Source organism: Amblyomma maculatum, unplaced genomic scaffold (genome assembly GCF_055883805.1).
Source record: "Amblyomma maculatum isolate TAMU_Amacu unplaced genomic scaffold, ASM5588380v1 scaffold_13, whole genome shotgun sequence".
Lineage (NCBI taxonomy): Eukaryota > Metazoa > Arthropoda > Arachnida > Ixodida > Ixodidae > Amblyomma > Amblyomma maculatum.
Genome location: NW_028146738.1, coordinates 14,406,913 through 14,419,826, shown reverse-complemented (window position 1 = coordinate 14,419,826; position 12,914 = coordinate 14,406,913). Strand labels below are relative to the sequence as shown.

Genomic DNA, 12,914 nt, shown 5'->3' with positions numbered 1-12,914 from the left:
AATCTCGTCATCCACGCCCTTCGGTTACTTTTGTAAAAGACAGGCAAACACTCCGCCAATCGGAAACACCTGTTTCTTCGACTTACCGATGACGGTAAGCTGGAGTTTCTCGGATCCATCCGAGTTGCAGCAAAAGAGTACTGTTACTCTCTCCTTGATTTTCTGGCCACCCTGGCATGCCTGGCCTTTTACGCACAAACTTCTTTCCGGTCGAAGGTTAAAAAAGAGGCCCGCCTCAAACTTCTTTCCGGTCGAAGGTTGAAAAAGAGGCCCGCCTCGTCGGCATTAAATATGTCGCGTGGCGCGTACTTCGAAATCAGAGCCGGCAGCGTGTTCAGCCACTTATCTACAGCTGACTGGTCCACTTTCTTGCCTTCACCTGAGACGACCTGGCAGACAAGTCCGTGCCACTCCTTAAACCGGTGCAGCCATACCCCAGACGCTTGGAAATTTTCTATTCCAAGCGAAAGCACGACGGTGTCGGCTTTTTCACGTAGCACCTTGCCGTCCACGTTGACGCCGGCCGCTGTCACTTCGCGGAACCAAGTCAGCAGAACCTCTTCCAGCTTGACATGGGTCGCTGTTTTAGCCTGCTTCACGTTCGCACCGAAGTGCTGCACATTCTTCAAGATGACATCTCGCTGCCCAACAATGGTGCAGAGCGTCGACGGTGCCAACCCTAGCTCTTTTGCTAAGTCGACACGCTTCTTCTTAGGGTTTTCGTCAACCCTCTTCAGCACTTCAAGCTTTTCCTTAAAAGAAAGAGCTTTAAGCTTCCGCAACATTTCGGCAGCAGCGAACGCTTACGTCTTTCTAACGTTTGGACAGTTCACCAGTTCACGTCACAGCAAACGACAGAAAGAAGCGGCGAACGGAGAACTACTGCAGCGGTAGCCAGCGTCACAGGCCTCCTGGGAACAGCTGGCGAGACAACTTTTCGATAGACTAATGAGCTGCCAGCGAATGAGTGACGTACACGACCTGGGCACGTGCCTCGCCTTGGCCGTCCTTGTCTAGTGCTCGTTGGCACGGTGCTCGTCAGTTTGCTACGAAAAGGAGGTGGAGGCAGGATGGCTAGTGGGGTGAGGGGGGTTAGAGAGGAGAGGCAGCTGCCGCAGTAGGGGGGGGGGGGGGGGGTCTGTTTCCCTCTTGAGGACAGCCGCGCCGGCCCGCTCGCATGCGCGACTGGTTTGCACGTTCGTATTAACCGCGGCGGGTTCAGAAACTCTTCGTATCACCCCGAATCTTGACGTATTCTATACAATGCAGTCCGTTCAAAGCATTTTTAAAATTCGTATCATCCCAAAATTAGTACCAGCCATAATCGTATCATCGAGATTCTACTGTACTGATTGTGGCTGTGCCCCAGAACAAGTGTACAGCGAACTATTGTAGCCAACTATCTATACCCGAGCACGCGCAACAAAATAGCAAGACAACTCACTACGGTTGTGGATACTGCGTCGGATAATTTGGTGGACCCTGGCCATTTGCTGCTCCAGGTGGAGGCTACAAGGGAGAAAAAATTCACGCACAATTAAAAAAATCCAACACAGATGCAAATGTTCGAACACAACAACTTTACAAAGACAGCATGTGAACGATGTGAAGCACCACAAACAAACTGAAGCCATAATGCGTTGAGCAATTTGAACACCCACAATTTGCACATTTCATCGTGGCCGCATCTCGTCCTGATCACTTCAAGACGTGCCGGTGCCGAACATCTTCAGTGCAACAGAAAGCCTCAGCCCAAAGACAGTGCAACTCGATACGACAAGCAATTCAAACTGACGGCAGCTGCAGTCACTAGAACACAGCTGACACTGTATTAATACTGCAAATGCTTCCCAACCATATTTTGTTTAAAATCAAATGTTGGTCCCTGGTTAAAGCACATGCAATCGACAAGCGGCATCAATCTATTTCCTCGAGGTACGTTGGGAATACACAGATCATCCCTTTTTTTGTCATTACAGGGACACTAGAGAATTTGGGCCATGCCTTAATTGCGGGAATTCAATCTGCACATTCCCAGCGTTCTTATAAACTTCAAATTGTTGCTCTGTATGGCGGAGCTAGGGAAGCGCTCAGAGCAAGGGATTATAGAATGCGCAGAATTCAATCCAGGCAATTGCGTGGCGGCTTGCCACTCCAGGATACATGGAGTGGTATGATGAACACAGTTCACTTGTATCAACCTTGTCGTTCCGGTGAAACGCTTTCTCAACCCCAAATATGTAGCTGTTCTACCAAAATATTATTCCCATTATACCAAAGAACACAAATAACAATTACTCTGGGTGACTACAAATTGGAGGATTTTCACTGGCCACAGCAGAGTGATGAGATTGAGTCTCGTGAAAGCAAAGAGTGCAGGTGTACTTTTATTGATGTGGCTTTAATTTACAACTACACTGTCTGCAAAGGAAGCTATTTATTCATGGGAGCCCAGAGCACAAAATAAAAGAGAAACTCTCTTAAGGGGGGAGGCTACCTTTGAATACCAACTTTGTTGTTTCTTGAGATAATTGAATGAAATTTTCAGGGTAGACTCATGGCACAGCCATTTGAATAACTGCAAAGTTTCATGGAGCTGCGCACATTGGTAATCAAATTAGAGAAGTATATCAGAATGGTTCACATGGGTTCCTTGTTCCATGCCTGGTGAACCTGCAAAATGTGTTGGCACTATGAAATTCATTATGAAGGTTCCTGAATAGGTACCACAGGGCAAGACAGAGCTCTGTTTTTTTTTTAATTTCCCTGCCAAAAACTTTTAGCAGTGCATTGAAGTTAGTGCCACTAATTGGACTTGCATTAGCCTAATTTTGATTGTTTATTATAAATTCCAGACTCAATAATTTGAAAAAATGAGCTTGTCTTGCCCTCGGAAATTTATTAAGGCACACAATAAAAAAAACCAGGTGGGAATCAGATTAGCGGTTCCAGAAATATTGTGGGAATAAGCAACCATACCATGAAAAAAATACGTTCTGAGAAAATGGCCCTTGAAGTTTAAGGGGGGACGCGACCTTTGAAAACCGGAAAATCACGAAAAAGTCGATTTTTGGAAGATTATATATTCCGGTAGTATGTCTTATAAACTATCATTTCTGTAATTATCAATGTCCAACTCGCCATAGAAATACTCGAAACTAATTATTTAACAAGCGGCAGGAGCCGCGGAGCAGCGAGCAAGCGCCGAAAATTCCCAAACTTCGCGCGCGCACCATTCCTCTTCCGCCGAACTGAGCGCCGCCATCTTGGTCTTGTTTTGTTTGTGAATTCTTGCGCTTTCTTCTGCCACCCTCGGCGGCGGCGGCGGCGGAGCGGTCGAGGCGTGGCTTGCTACCAATTGAGAGCCTCGTGGCGGCTTTCAAGTTTCCCGCGCTCGAATTCAAGGCTGTGATTGGGCAAAGCGCGCGCTCCGCGAGAACGCGGGGGATCGGCCGACTACTATTGGCTGCTGCGGCCGCTGACGCGTCGGTCTCCGCCTCCCCGCGTCGTCTGCTACGGCTCTTTGCTGTCGTTGTTGGCTTCGCCATTTTTGCGATCGCCGGATTTACGATCTCTCGTCGTGCCCTCTGAATGGTTTCGTGCAACGTGTTAAACGTTGCGTGGTCGCTCACGATGCCTCGAGGTGCGACACGCATTCAGTGCAGACTTGGCTAGCTTTTTTTTTTTTTCGTTACGGCGCTTATGCCGCGGAAGATAACCCGGGAAGTCGCTTGTCGCGTTTGGGCCTCTCCTCGTTCCTCTGGCGAGATGCCGCGATAGATAAACCGGGAAACCGCTTGCTGCGTCTGCGCCGCCCACCATGCTAGGGCGAAATGCCGCGGGGGAATCGGGAATGCCGATTATTGCGGCTTGCAGAGCTCAGGATCGACGGATCTCAGCATGTAGAAAGTGGTCCGCGGCACCAAGGCGTTCGCTGTAGCCGATCGGCTAGTCGCACAGATGTTCTCACGGTTCTCACGGAGCGCGCGCTTTGTCCAATCACAGCCTGAATTCGAGACGCGGGAAGCTCAACAATCCCTGTGAGGCCCCCAATCACAAGCGAGCCACGCTTCTGCTATGCCGCGGACGCCGCCGGCGAAGGCAATATGGAAAAGGGCAAGCATTCACAAACAAAACAAGACCAAGATGGCGGCGATCGGTTCAGCGGCAGAGAAATGGCGCGCGCGCGAAATTTGGGTACTTTTGCCGTTCGCTCGCGACTCTGGGGCTGCCGCGCCCAGTTGTATATTTAATTTAAAGCAGTTCCACGATGAATTAGGCGTTTATAATTATAGGAAAGGTAGTTTATAACATATACAGCCGAGATATGTACTTTTTGAAAAGCCGACTTTTTCGCGATTTTTCGACTTTCAAAGCCCGCGTCAAGGGGGGACGCGGGTCTTAAACTGGTAAAAAATGGGCGAAAAATTGATTTTGAGAAAAATGCATTTTCAGAATGTCTGTACCTTTGAGCACTAGCCTTCAAAATATCAACACTGAATTCGATCGGGAAATACGGTTAAATCGACTTTTAAAACGCCACGGGAGCCTCGAAATGACCAAAAAAGGGGTGAAAATTGTCCGAACTTCCCGCGCGCGCCGCGGGTGAAGCAGCCGGCTGGCCGCCGCCATCTTGGACTTGTTTTGAAGCTTGTTTCTTTGTGCGCATTTTGCGACATCTCCAAATGACGTCGCTCAAACAGAACGACCACCGTCGCGGGTTTTCCGAAATCCGTTTCCGGTCCGCTGATTGGCTGGAGTGCGCGCTCGCGAAGCGAGCCCCTCGTCTCGCGCTTCCCATTGGCCAGCGCGACTGACGCCAATTTTTTTGTTTGTTTTTAACGTTCTTCGTCGCGGCTGTGTCTTCGCTCATTTATGATGCGCTTTAGCGATCGTTATCAGTCGTTCCCGCAGCCGGTGCTGGTCTTTAGACGTAGCTCGTTAAACGTAGCCGTATCAGGAGTGTATTGAAAACGGAAGCGCCTAGCGAGTGCACGTCGAAGAACGAGTGCGGCGGCGCGCTGCCAGGGTCGCGCGGCGTGTTCTCGACCTAGCTGCAGCACATCCGGCGGCATATAATCGTTTGCGAGCGGTTCAGAGGCATCAAAGATAGCATCGATAGATTTAACTGTTCAGCTGATACTCATGGTCCTCACCGACGCTACCAATTCGTTGCTTTTTTATCGCGTCGCTTCAGACGACAGGCGAGCCTGACATCGCGCCGTTGCCCGCGTTCATTTTCCGCGGACGGTTTTTTTTTTTTCTTTTTTTCTTTCTTTTTTCCCCCCAGATTGTCTAAGTAATTGCGTCGCTGCGCTCAAGGGGTGTGAAAGTTCGAGCTTTAGCTCCAGCAAGGGACTCCGCGTGCGGCCCTGCATGCGCTGTACAGCAATGTAGCAAAGTTTCATTCTGCAACATTAGCCAATTTATTAGGTCATTCCAGTATGCCGCTGTGCTTTAGCCTTAAACTTTGTGCAGGTTTATTAATATTGCAAGACCGTTTTATCGTAATTTTGAGTATCTGTTTGCCTTGAAGGGCACTGCCACAGGCATATGAAGTTGTAAATAAAGCTTCTCCCGCTGGTTCTAGTGGCGGTATATTTAGACGTTGTGGCAAGCTTTTACCAGTATTGGGGGAGGGTACTGTTATATGTTTAGTATATAGCCTTCCTCATAAAGAACAAAGCCTCACAACGATTCCATTTATATTACCATAGCTGCAGTGTAGCAAAAGTTAAAGGTTGTCTCAAAATGCAAATACGTTTTTCTCAGTGCTGTTTCTGGACACTGCACTCAGCCTTACTGTGCTTTTTCTCTACATTGTCGCCGAGTGACAATGACAAATTTAGCACCACTGCAGTCATATTGAAAAGATCAGGGGGTGATCCAATACTTACATCACTCTATCGAGATTTTTTCAAATTGCCATTAAAATAATATTGCACGTCAAAAAATTTTGCTGATTTCCTAATGGCATACACTACCTTGGCCATGGGTAATGGTGATAGTTTCAGTTTTAGTTGACATATTCAAAATCCAAAGACAGTTTTGGAAATGGGAAGAGCATGACATTTTTGGTGAGAAATATCACAGTGAGGCTACTGATTGTTCAAGTTATAATATGTGGTCAAACTTCAAATGCCGTTTTCTCAGTTTCATATTTTTGGTCGATCTCTACAGTCTTACGCAGGGTTTTGATAACTTCTTTTTAGTTCACACAAATAACTTTGGTACCATTTTCTTCAGAGAGAAATGAAGTACCCGATGACATTTTTAGTTTTTTAGTTTAGGCAATGGATAAATGTCAATTTGAGATTAGCTTAATGAGTTCGTTTCAAATAATGCAGCCTTTTACTCTCACCATAGTATGTGAGAATGACATGCCTTTTTGAGGAAAACGAAGGATGTCATCGGGTATGGGAAGACTTTGGCTATCAATCTATGTAATTAAAAGCAACGAAATGCAACGAGAAAGTTCATTAAAGCTGCGTAAGAAATTCACTAATTATGCTCTGGACTTTGTTAGATAACTTTTGATCTAATACCACCAGCTCAATTATAATTACATTTTTGAAATCAGGAGAGAAAACCACATCTGTGTGCAAAGTTTCGTGAGATTCTAGCCATAACTAAAAAAGTTAGTTTTAAGACCCTCGTCCCCCCTTAAGTGCCCCTTTACGGTAGCAACCAGAGAAATGGCTACACAGTGACAGTTGAAGAATCACTGCACAACACCATGTAGCAGTTATCTATGTCCCCCTGTCATGAATCTGTCACCAGATAGGCTGGAGCAGGGATTAACACAGGGCATTGCTGTAGCCTCCATCAGGATTGAATGCAGGAGGTTCAAGTATACCACCCCGATTCTGCCCAGACTGAGAGGCATAAAAGTACACTAAATCTATCACGTTTCTACACTGCTACCCTCTACAACAAGCAGACTATGAATCTAACATTTGGCAAGCATGATTTGGGGAGCGCAAACAGCGACACAGTACATTTCCTGTCATAGTGACACGAAGCTGATCATATTTCACTGTCCCGACTGTTAGTAATACAAGCAAAGTCAACACTTACTCCCCCTATCCGTTCATTGATGAGCTGCTGTGCATGCTCAATCTGCTGTGGATTGCCCCGAATGATGAAGACCTTCTCCACAGGGTTGGGAGGGGGTGCCCTCGACAGCTCCACATGTGCGCACGACTGCTGGTTGATCTGGCGGATGGCCTCTCCACCTGGGCACACGAGAATTCTTTAGTCACTCAGTCCTTTTTCAATCAAGCCAAGGCTACTCTTCCCCAGCAACAGTCAACCAAATCCCATTAAGGAAAAGAGACTGCTAGGCATAAAAGAACCTGTCCAAAGCAACAACCATCGCAGCTTCCGTAGAGGAAGAGTTGCGTTTCTCATTTGCAGTGGAAAGTTGCTGTCGCACGGGATTCCTTGCCCACAAGGCCAACACAATACTGGCCTGGGGTACGAGACCGTGCACGCTACACAACAGGCATCACGCCTTCCACAGGACCTTAAAAAATGGGTGCACTCACCTTTGCCAATGACAAGTCCACATTTGTTGGCAGGTACCGTGTACTGGACTTCGTGTACGTCATCTCCCCCGGGGCCCCGGCCCCGGCCACCACGTCCCATGCCAGGTCCTCCGGGGGGTCCAAATCCTCCATCAAAGCCACCGCGACCTCTGCCTCTGCCACGACCCATGTTCTGCTGGTCTCGTGCCTACACGAGGGTTGCAAAACTCTCGTCAATCGCAGGATGGGGCAGGAAGATAACTCGAGTGGTCAACAGGTAAAGTCCCCAGGCTCCACACTACACTTTTCCCATTAGAGAGCCATCCTCACATTTCCTGCACTTATATTAGCCCACTTCCCAAAGTCAGCTAAAAAGGCACTTAGAATTAGCCGCAACGAAATAAACAGACTGAAGGCAACACCCCTCTCAATGCTTCACCATATGTTTAACTGCTGCTACTTTAGGACACAAGACTTCTGCCAAGGCATAACTGTATATTCTTTACAGGCAACCTTAATTCTGGCACAGGCATAGCAAATGCACCCCTCGCCGATAAAATAACAGACTGAAGAAGTTGTAGAAAACTAATGAGACTTCAAAGGCTCCTGGCATTCAACAGCAACGTTAAAGTAACATCTACAGTTAAACCTCGATATAACAGCCTCTAAAATCCAGTTCACTTCCCTCCTGGCATGTAAAGAATCCTCCAGAACACTTCACAAGCCATTCGGAGGGAAAACCATCTGTGTGGTTAAGTCCGGGAAAAAAAAAAAAAAAAACGCCCTTGCCAGCTAAGTGCCCATGCTGCAGTTCCCATCAGCCGTTCAGCTCTCGAAGTCAATCGCTAATGTTTTCATGTCTCCATGTATTAGCGAGCACACATGTGCAGCCCATGGCATAGCACCCCGAAGTGGTGTGCTCTAAGCAGTTTTTTTTTTTTTTTCCTTTTGCAGTAGTTGGTGTATCCAGTCCCGTCCCCTACTCCCCGTGATGAAAGTGGACATCCCATAAAGTTTTTCTAAAGTTTTTGGTTTCACAGCCTTTTGAAGTGTGAGTAGCCAACCACGGCATAGCGGGAAAGAGGCAGTCCTGGCAGCGACTGGTGGCCCCTTTCGCTCTCTCCACGTCAGCAACAGTCAGAGCAGATTGAACGAAACTGGGCCCATGCTGCAACACTGCTGCTTTTCCACCCTAAACATGCACATTATCTGTTCATCAGAGGGCCAAGTGAGGCTGTCTCGGACACAGGTGCACCAACCCTTACACAATCCACTTGCTTTGTGGAATTGAAATTTGTTACATCGAGGTTTAACTAGTTGTATCACAAGCAAGGTCTATTTGAAAATTCAATGTTATCATAACCTCTAATGTCAAATGCCATCCACAGCCAAGACAAGAAGACCTTCGATATCACTGTTTCAAAGCTACCACAAAAAGTGCAGAGCAAGTGCTGAACACGCAGTCCTATGGCACGCATCATGCATAGGCAGAATGAAGCAGTAAAATGTAGCTACATGAAAGCCCTGTAAATCACGCAGCCAATCTGCGATGCAAAAATCCACGAAATGCAAAATTCATAACCGCTTATGAAGCCAAGCAATGACACCAGCAATGTGTTACAGCATTACCACCCTCCAAAACATACAACATTTACCCAAACCCAGACACCGTGACAAATCAGCAAGAAAATGTACCATGTACATCTCAGCAAGGCATGCCACAGGAGGAGGCCACTCGCCCCCTACCCTTACTCCTCTCATCCACTGACAAACACCATCAGGCCCCACATGCAGTGTGCAAGAGAGATGAAACGAGGAAAGCACAGAAAATCATGTGCCAATCATCAGCAACACTGAATGCAGCTCTAAAGGTATGTTAGGGGAGGCAGCAGTGAGGGATGTTACAGAGGGGGAAGTTTGCTAATGGGAAAGCATAAGAGAATTAGCAAATAACAGTTACCCAGAGAGAACATATTTCATTCACACCAGTGAACAAAGCAAGGGACAATGGGGCCCTTAAATTAACCAATGAGGCTGCAGCACTAAGGCAGTGCAAATACGGTGGCCACACTTGCCAACTTACTTTGTCAGAAGTTATACTGTGGACCCTAGTTTACAGGGACAACCCTTTGTTACACATTCAGCTTTTGCCATCTCTTCTGAAGTGCTCCAACTCCTCTCATAGTGCACCCTTCACCAAGCCCCCTCCTTCCCCACCCCAAACAGTAAGGCTGAGAGAAAGAGAATGCCCACAGCGAGAAATGCTCAACACTCACGAAAGGTGGCGGAAATCCAAATTGTCTGTGCGGAGCAAATCCGCTGCGGTTCTGTGGCAGGCAGAAATGACAACACACACACAGAGGCAGAGGCACACAATTAGGAGAGGACACCGCCACCGTATTTGCACCGCACTGCACCCTTCACAACCTACTAGTACTACACTAGAATCCCACAGACGTGGATTTCAGGATGACAGAAATTCGAAAAGCTCCTCCAGCTGCAGTGCAACCTCCTGTAATGCTAAGCACATCGCGAGAAGTTTGAGCCAGCAGATCACCGACAAAGCGGTAGTCTCCTGTGCTGTGTGCCACGAGCTGTGGCCAAGAGGCCGTAAGTACATCTCAGCCGTAAACAGGCCCGTGCAAACGCCTTTTCCATGCTTCTGCATGCTGATGTTTGTTCATTTTGATGACACAAATTTTTATTGCGTTAGGTTTCAGCAGGCTGATTCTGACATAACCATCGCATGCAAAAGGAGAGACTCAAGTTGGCAGTTCCTACCAGCCCACATATAAAGCGCCGCTTTAACCAAGCCGTATGAACGTGCCTTAGTGGCTTATAGGGGCAACATGAATGCCAGGGTCCTGGCAGGCCGATTCTGACATAACAGTCCCATATGAAACGAGAGACCAAAGTGTTGCTAAACACAATTCAGCTCTATTTAACCAGAGCTAAACCACAACCAATTTTTTTCGTGACCCCATCATTTTGGTATCACTGAGGTTCTACTGCAAATTATGCACAATGATCCAAATGAGACGCGCTAAAATATGGGAACTTCAAATAGTACCAAGGCTAAACATCAATGCATTTATTACATCACAAGGAACTGAGCCCAGCCTCACCACACAAATTTGTGTACTGCCAAGAGAATTCCTATAGTAGGGCCTCACACTAGATTTCTCTACCTCAAGGGGAAGCCTATAATATGTAAAAAACAAAATGCGCCTGTGGTGGTGCAGAGATCCGACAATCACATCTTGCGCGCACTGCTTCACTCAGACTAAAGGCATGTGAAAAGAGCATCAACTAGGGGCTCAAACACTGCAGGGATTCATATTCAACTGATGCAGCATCACAGCGCAGAGATAGGCAGCTAATGGTGCCACACGCATCGCAGAAGGATAGTTACACACCTCCCCTGCTGGCCGGTCACCTTTGAGTGCTCAGGAGGGCGCAGCTTTCTTTTTTCTGGCAGAGGAATTGCAGCCGCATAAACTGCAAGACATGCTACGCTTCGCAACGTGCCATGTTTTTCTCGGCAAAAAAAAGTTGCACATAACTTTCCAACACTCCTTTTTTAAGAGAGCAGCTGGGTCCACACTGGGAGAGAAGGTGGGAAGTTGGTTTATGGGGTTTAACGTCCCAAAGCGACTCAGGCTATGAAAGACTCCATAGTGGAGGGCACCGGAAATTTCGACCACCTGGGGTTCTTTAACGTGCACTGACATCGCACAGCGCACGGGCACTTTGCTTTTTGCCACCATCGAAAAGCTGCCGCCGAGGCCAGGATTCAATCCCGCGTCCTTGGGAACTGTAGTCGAGCGCCGTAACCACTGCACCACCCCAGCGGGATAGGGAAGTGATAAGGGGTGCTAATAAGGGCGCGCTTGCCTCTGCTCACTGCCCCAGAGTTCCTCTTTGGTCTCTCAGCCTTAGCGAACATCCCAGGCAAACAAATCTGCCTCGACCTTGCACCGCATATTCAGAGTTCGTGTTATCAAAAGTGTCGCTACGACGCTACCTCCCCATCATTCAGTTATCCGACTGGTGGAAATGCGGGAACATGATGTCGCTACCACGTCCGGTTCCGGCGTTTCCGCCCATCAGATGACTCGAGGTCGGGGAGATAGCGACTTGCAATAATGACACTAACTCTGAATATAGGCCCAGGTGCGCACTGCGACAAGTTCACAGCCATGTCACATTTCAGTACCGGCGACACAACGTGCTGCGTGGGCCAAAGTGGCAAAATTAAAATTTTTTAACGCACTTTTTCAGAGTACAGAGGCGATTTCCCAAGCCATTAATGGCGCAAAAAAAAAAACTACAAATGCACAGCTGCGAGCAAGAAGTGCAAAAAAAAAGCCAAGGAAGTGCCTCACTCACCAGCACACTCTGGATTAGCTCCCCGATGAAGGAGGCAGCGTGGTGCACCTGGTCGGGGCCACCTGTGAGCAGGCACACGCGGTCGGGGGCATTGTCGTCCTGAGGCTGCTGGAACTGGACACGCGCCCCCGTCTCCTGCTGGATGCGTTTTATCATGTCCCCCTGCTTGCCGATCACCACGCCCACAGCCTGCTTCGGCACCAGCACCTCCTGAGAGGCACCACCAGGACCACCTCCAGGACCACCACCACCACCACCCGGAGGTCCACCGTATTCGCCACCTCCAGGTCCACCCGGGCCGCCACCACCAAAGCCCCTTCGCACATTCTGAAAAAGTAAGTGCCCAAAAGGGGAGTGAGAGATGTACACAACCTTTTCATCAGGTGACATTCTTACAACGCAGAGCTAATCCACAACTCTCACACCTAATGTCATAACTGCAAGCAAGCTACAGTGCCCACTATTGGCCAACTGCAAACCACTACAAACCACCCTAGTACAGTGCAGCTATAGACTGCACTTTTAGGAGCATGAGAACAAAAAATTTCCCGCACTGAAGTCACTGCTATATTCAAAGAATTCAAGAAAATATGCACACTTTGCGCCCTAAATCGAAATGCTGTGTACATTCACACAATGTCTGTCCCCGTTCAGTAATGACTAGCAGTGTGCAAATACTGTAATTTTCAAATATGAATCGAATAACAAAGTATGGGCAAAAAAATGCTTTACAATGTCCGATATCCAATCAGTGAAAAAGAAACGTAGAATTAAAAAATAGCACACAAAATTTGACAAAAATGTTCAAATTATCAATAGGGCCAAAAAAAAACCTGTCCAAAACTGTTTGCATTACTGATTTTTGATGAACACCTGCACGATGCATGTCAGCATTTGAAATTAAACCCAAGTAAGAATTTGATTTGCAGTTTCAAACATAATTCCGTTCACGTTCAAAATTTCAAATATTCAAACACTCCTAGTTATGACACGATGCAG

The 12,914-nt window shown here is 47.6% G+C and overlaps 1 protein-coding gene across 3 annotated transcripts in view; it reads right to left on the bottom strand.

The window, feature by feature from the left end:
* The window catches only part of LOC146172262 (far upstream element-binding protein 1-like), a 54,947-nt gene that overhangs the window by 15,254 nt on the left and 26,779 nt on the right, over positions 1-12,914 (bottom strand). For 2 of the 3 annotated variants that reach the window (XM_084585833.1, XM_084585831.1), the window contains 5 exons: positions 11,916-12,242; positions 9,803-9,853; positions 7,548-7,734; positions 7,078-7,235; positions 1,445-1,509 (listed from right to left, as the gene is read on the bottom strand). In XM_084585833.1, the coding sequence (XP_084441959.1) occupies positions 1,445-1,509; positions 7,078-7,235; positions 7,548-7,734; positions 9,803-9,853; positions 11,916-12,242 (788 nt within the window). The remainder of the gene's footprint in view (positions 1-1,444; positions 1,510-7,077; positions 7,236-7,547; positions 7,735-9,802; positions 9,854-11,915; positions 12,243-12,914) is intronic. The other variant, XM_084585832.1, reaches the window with a different exon arrangement.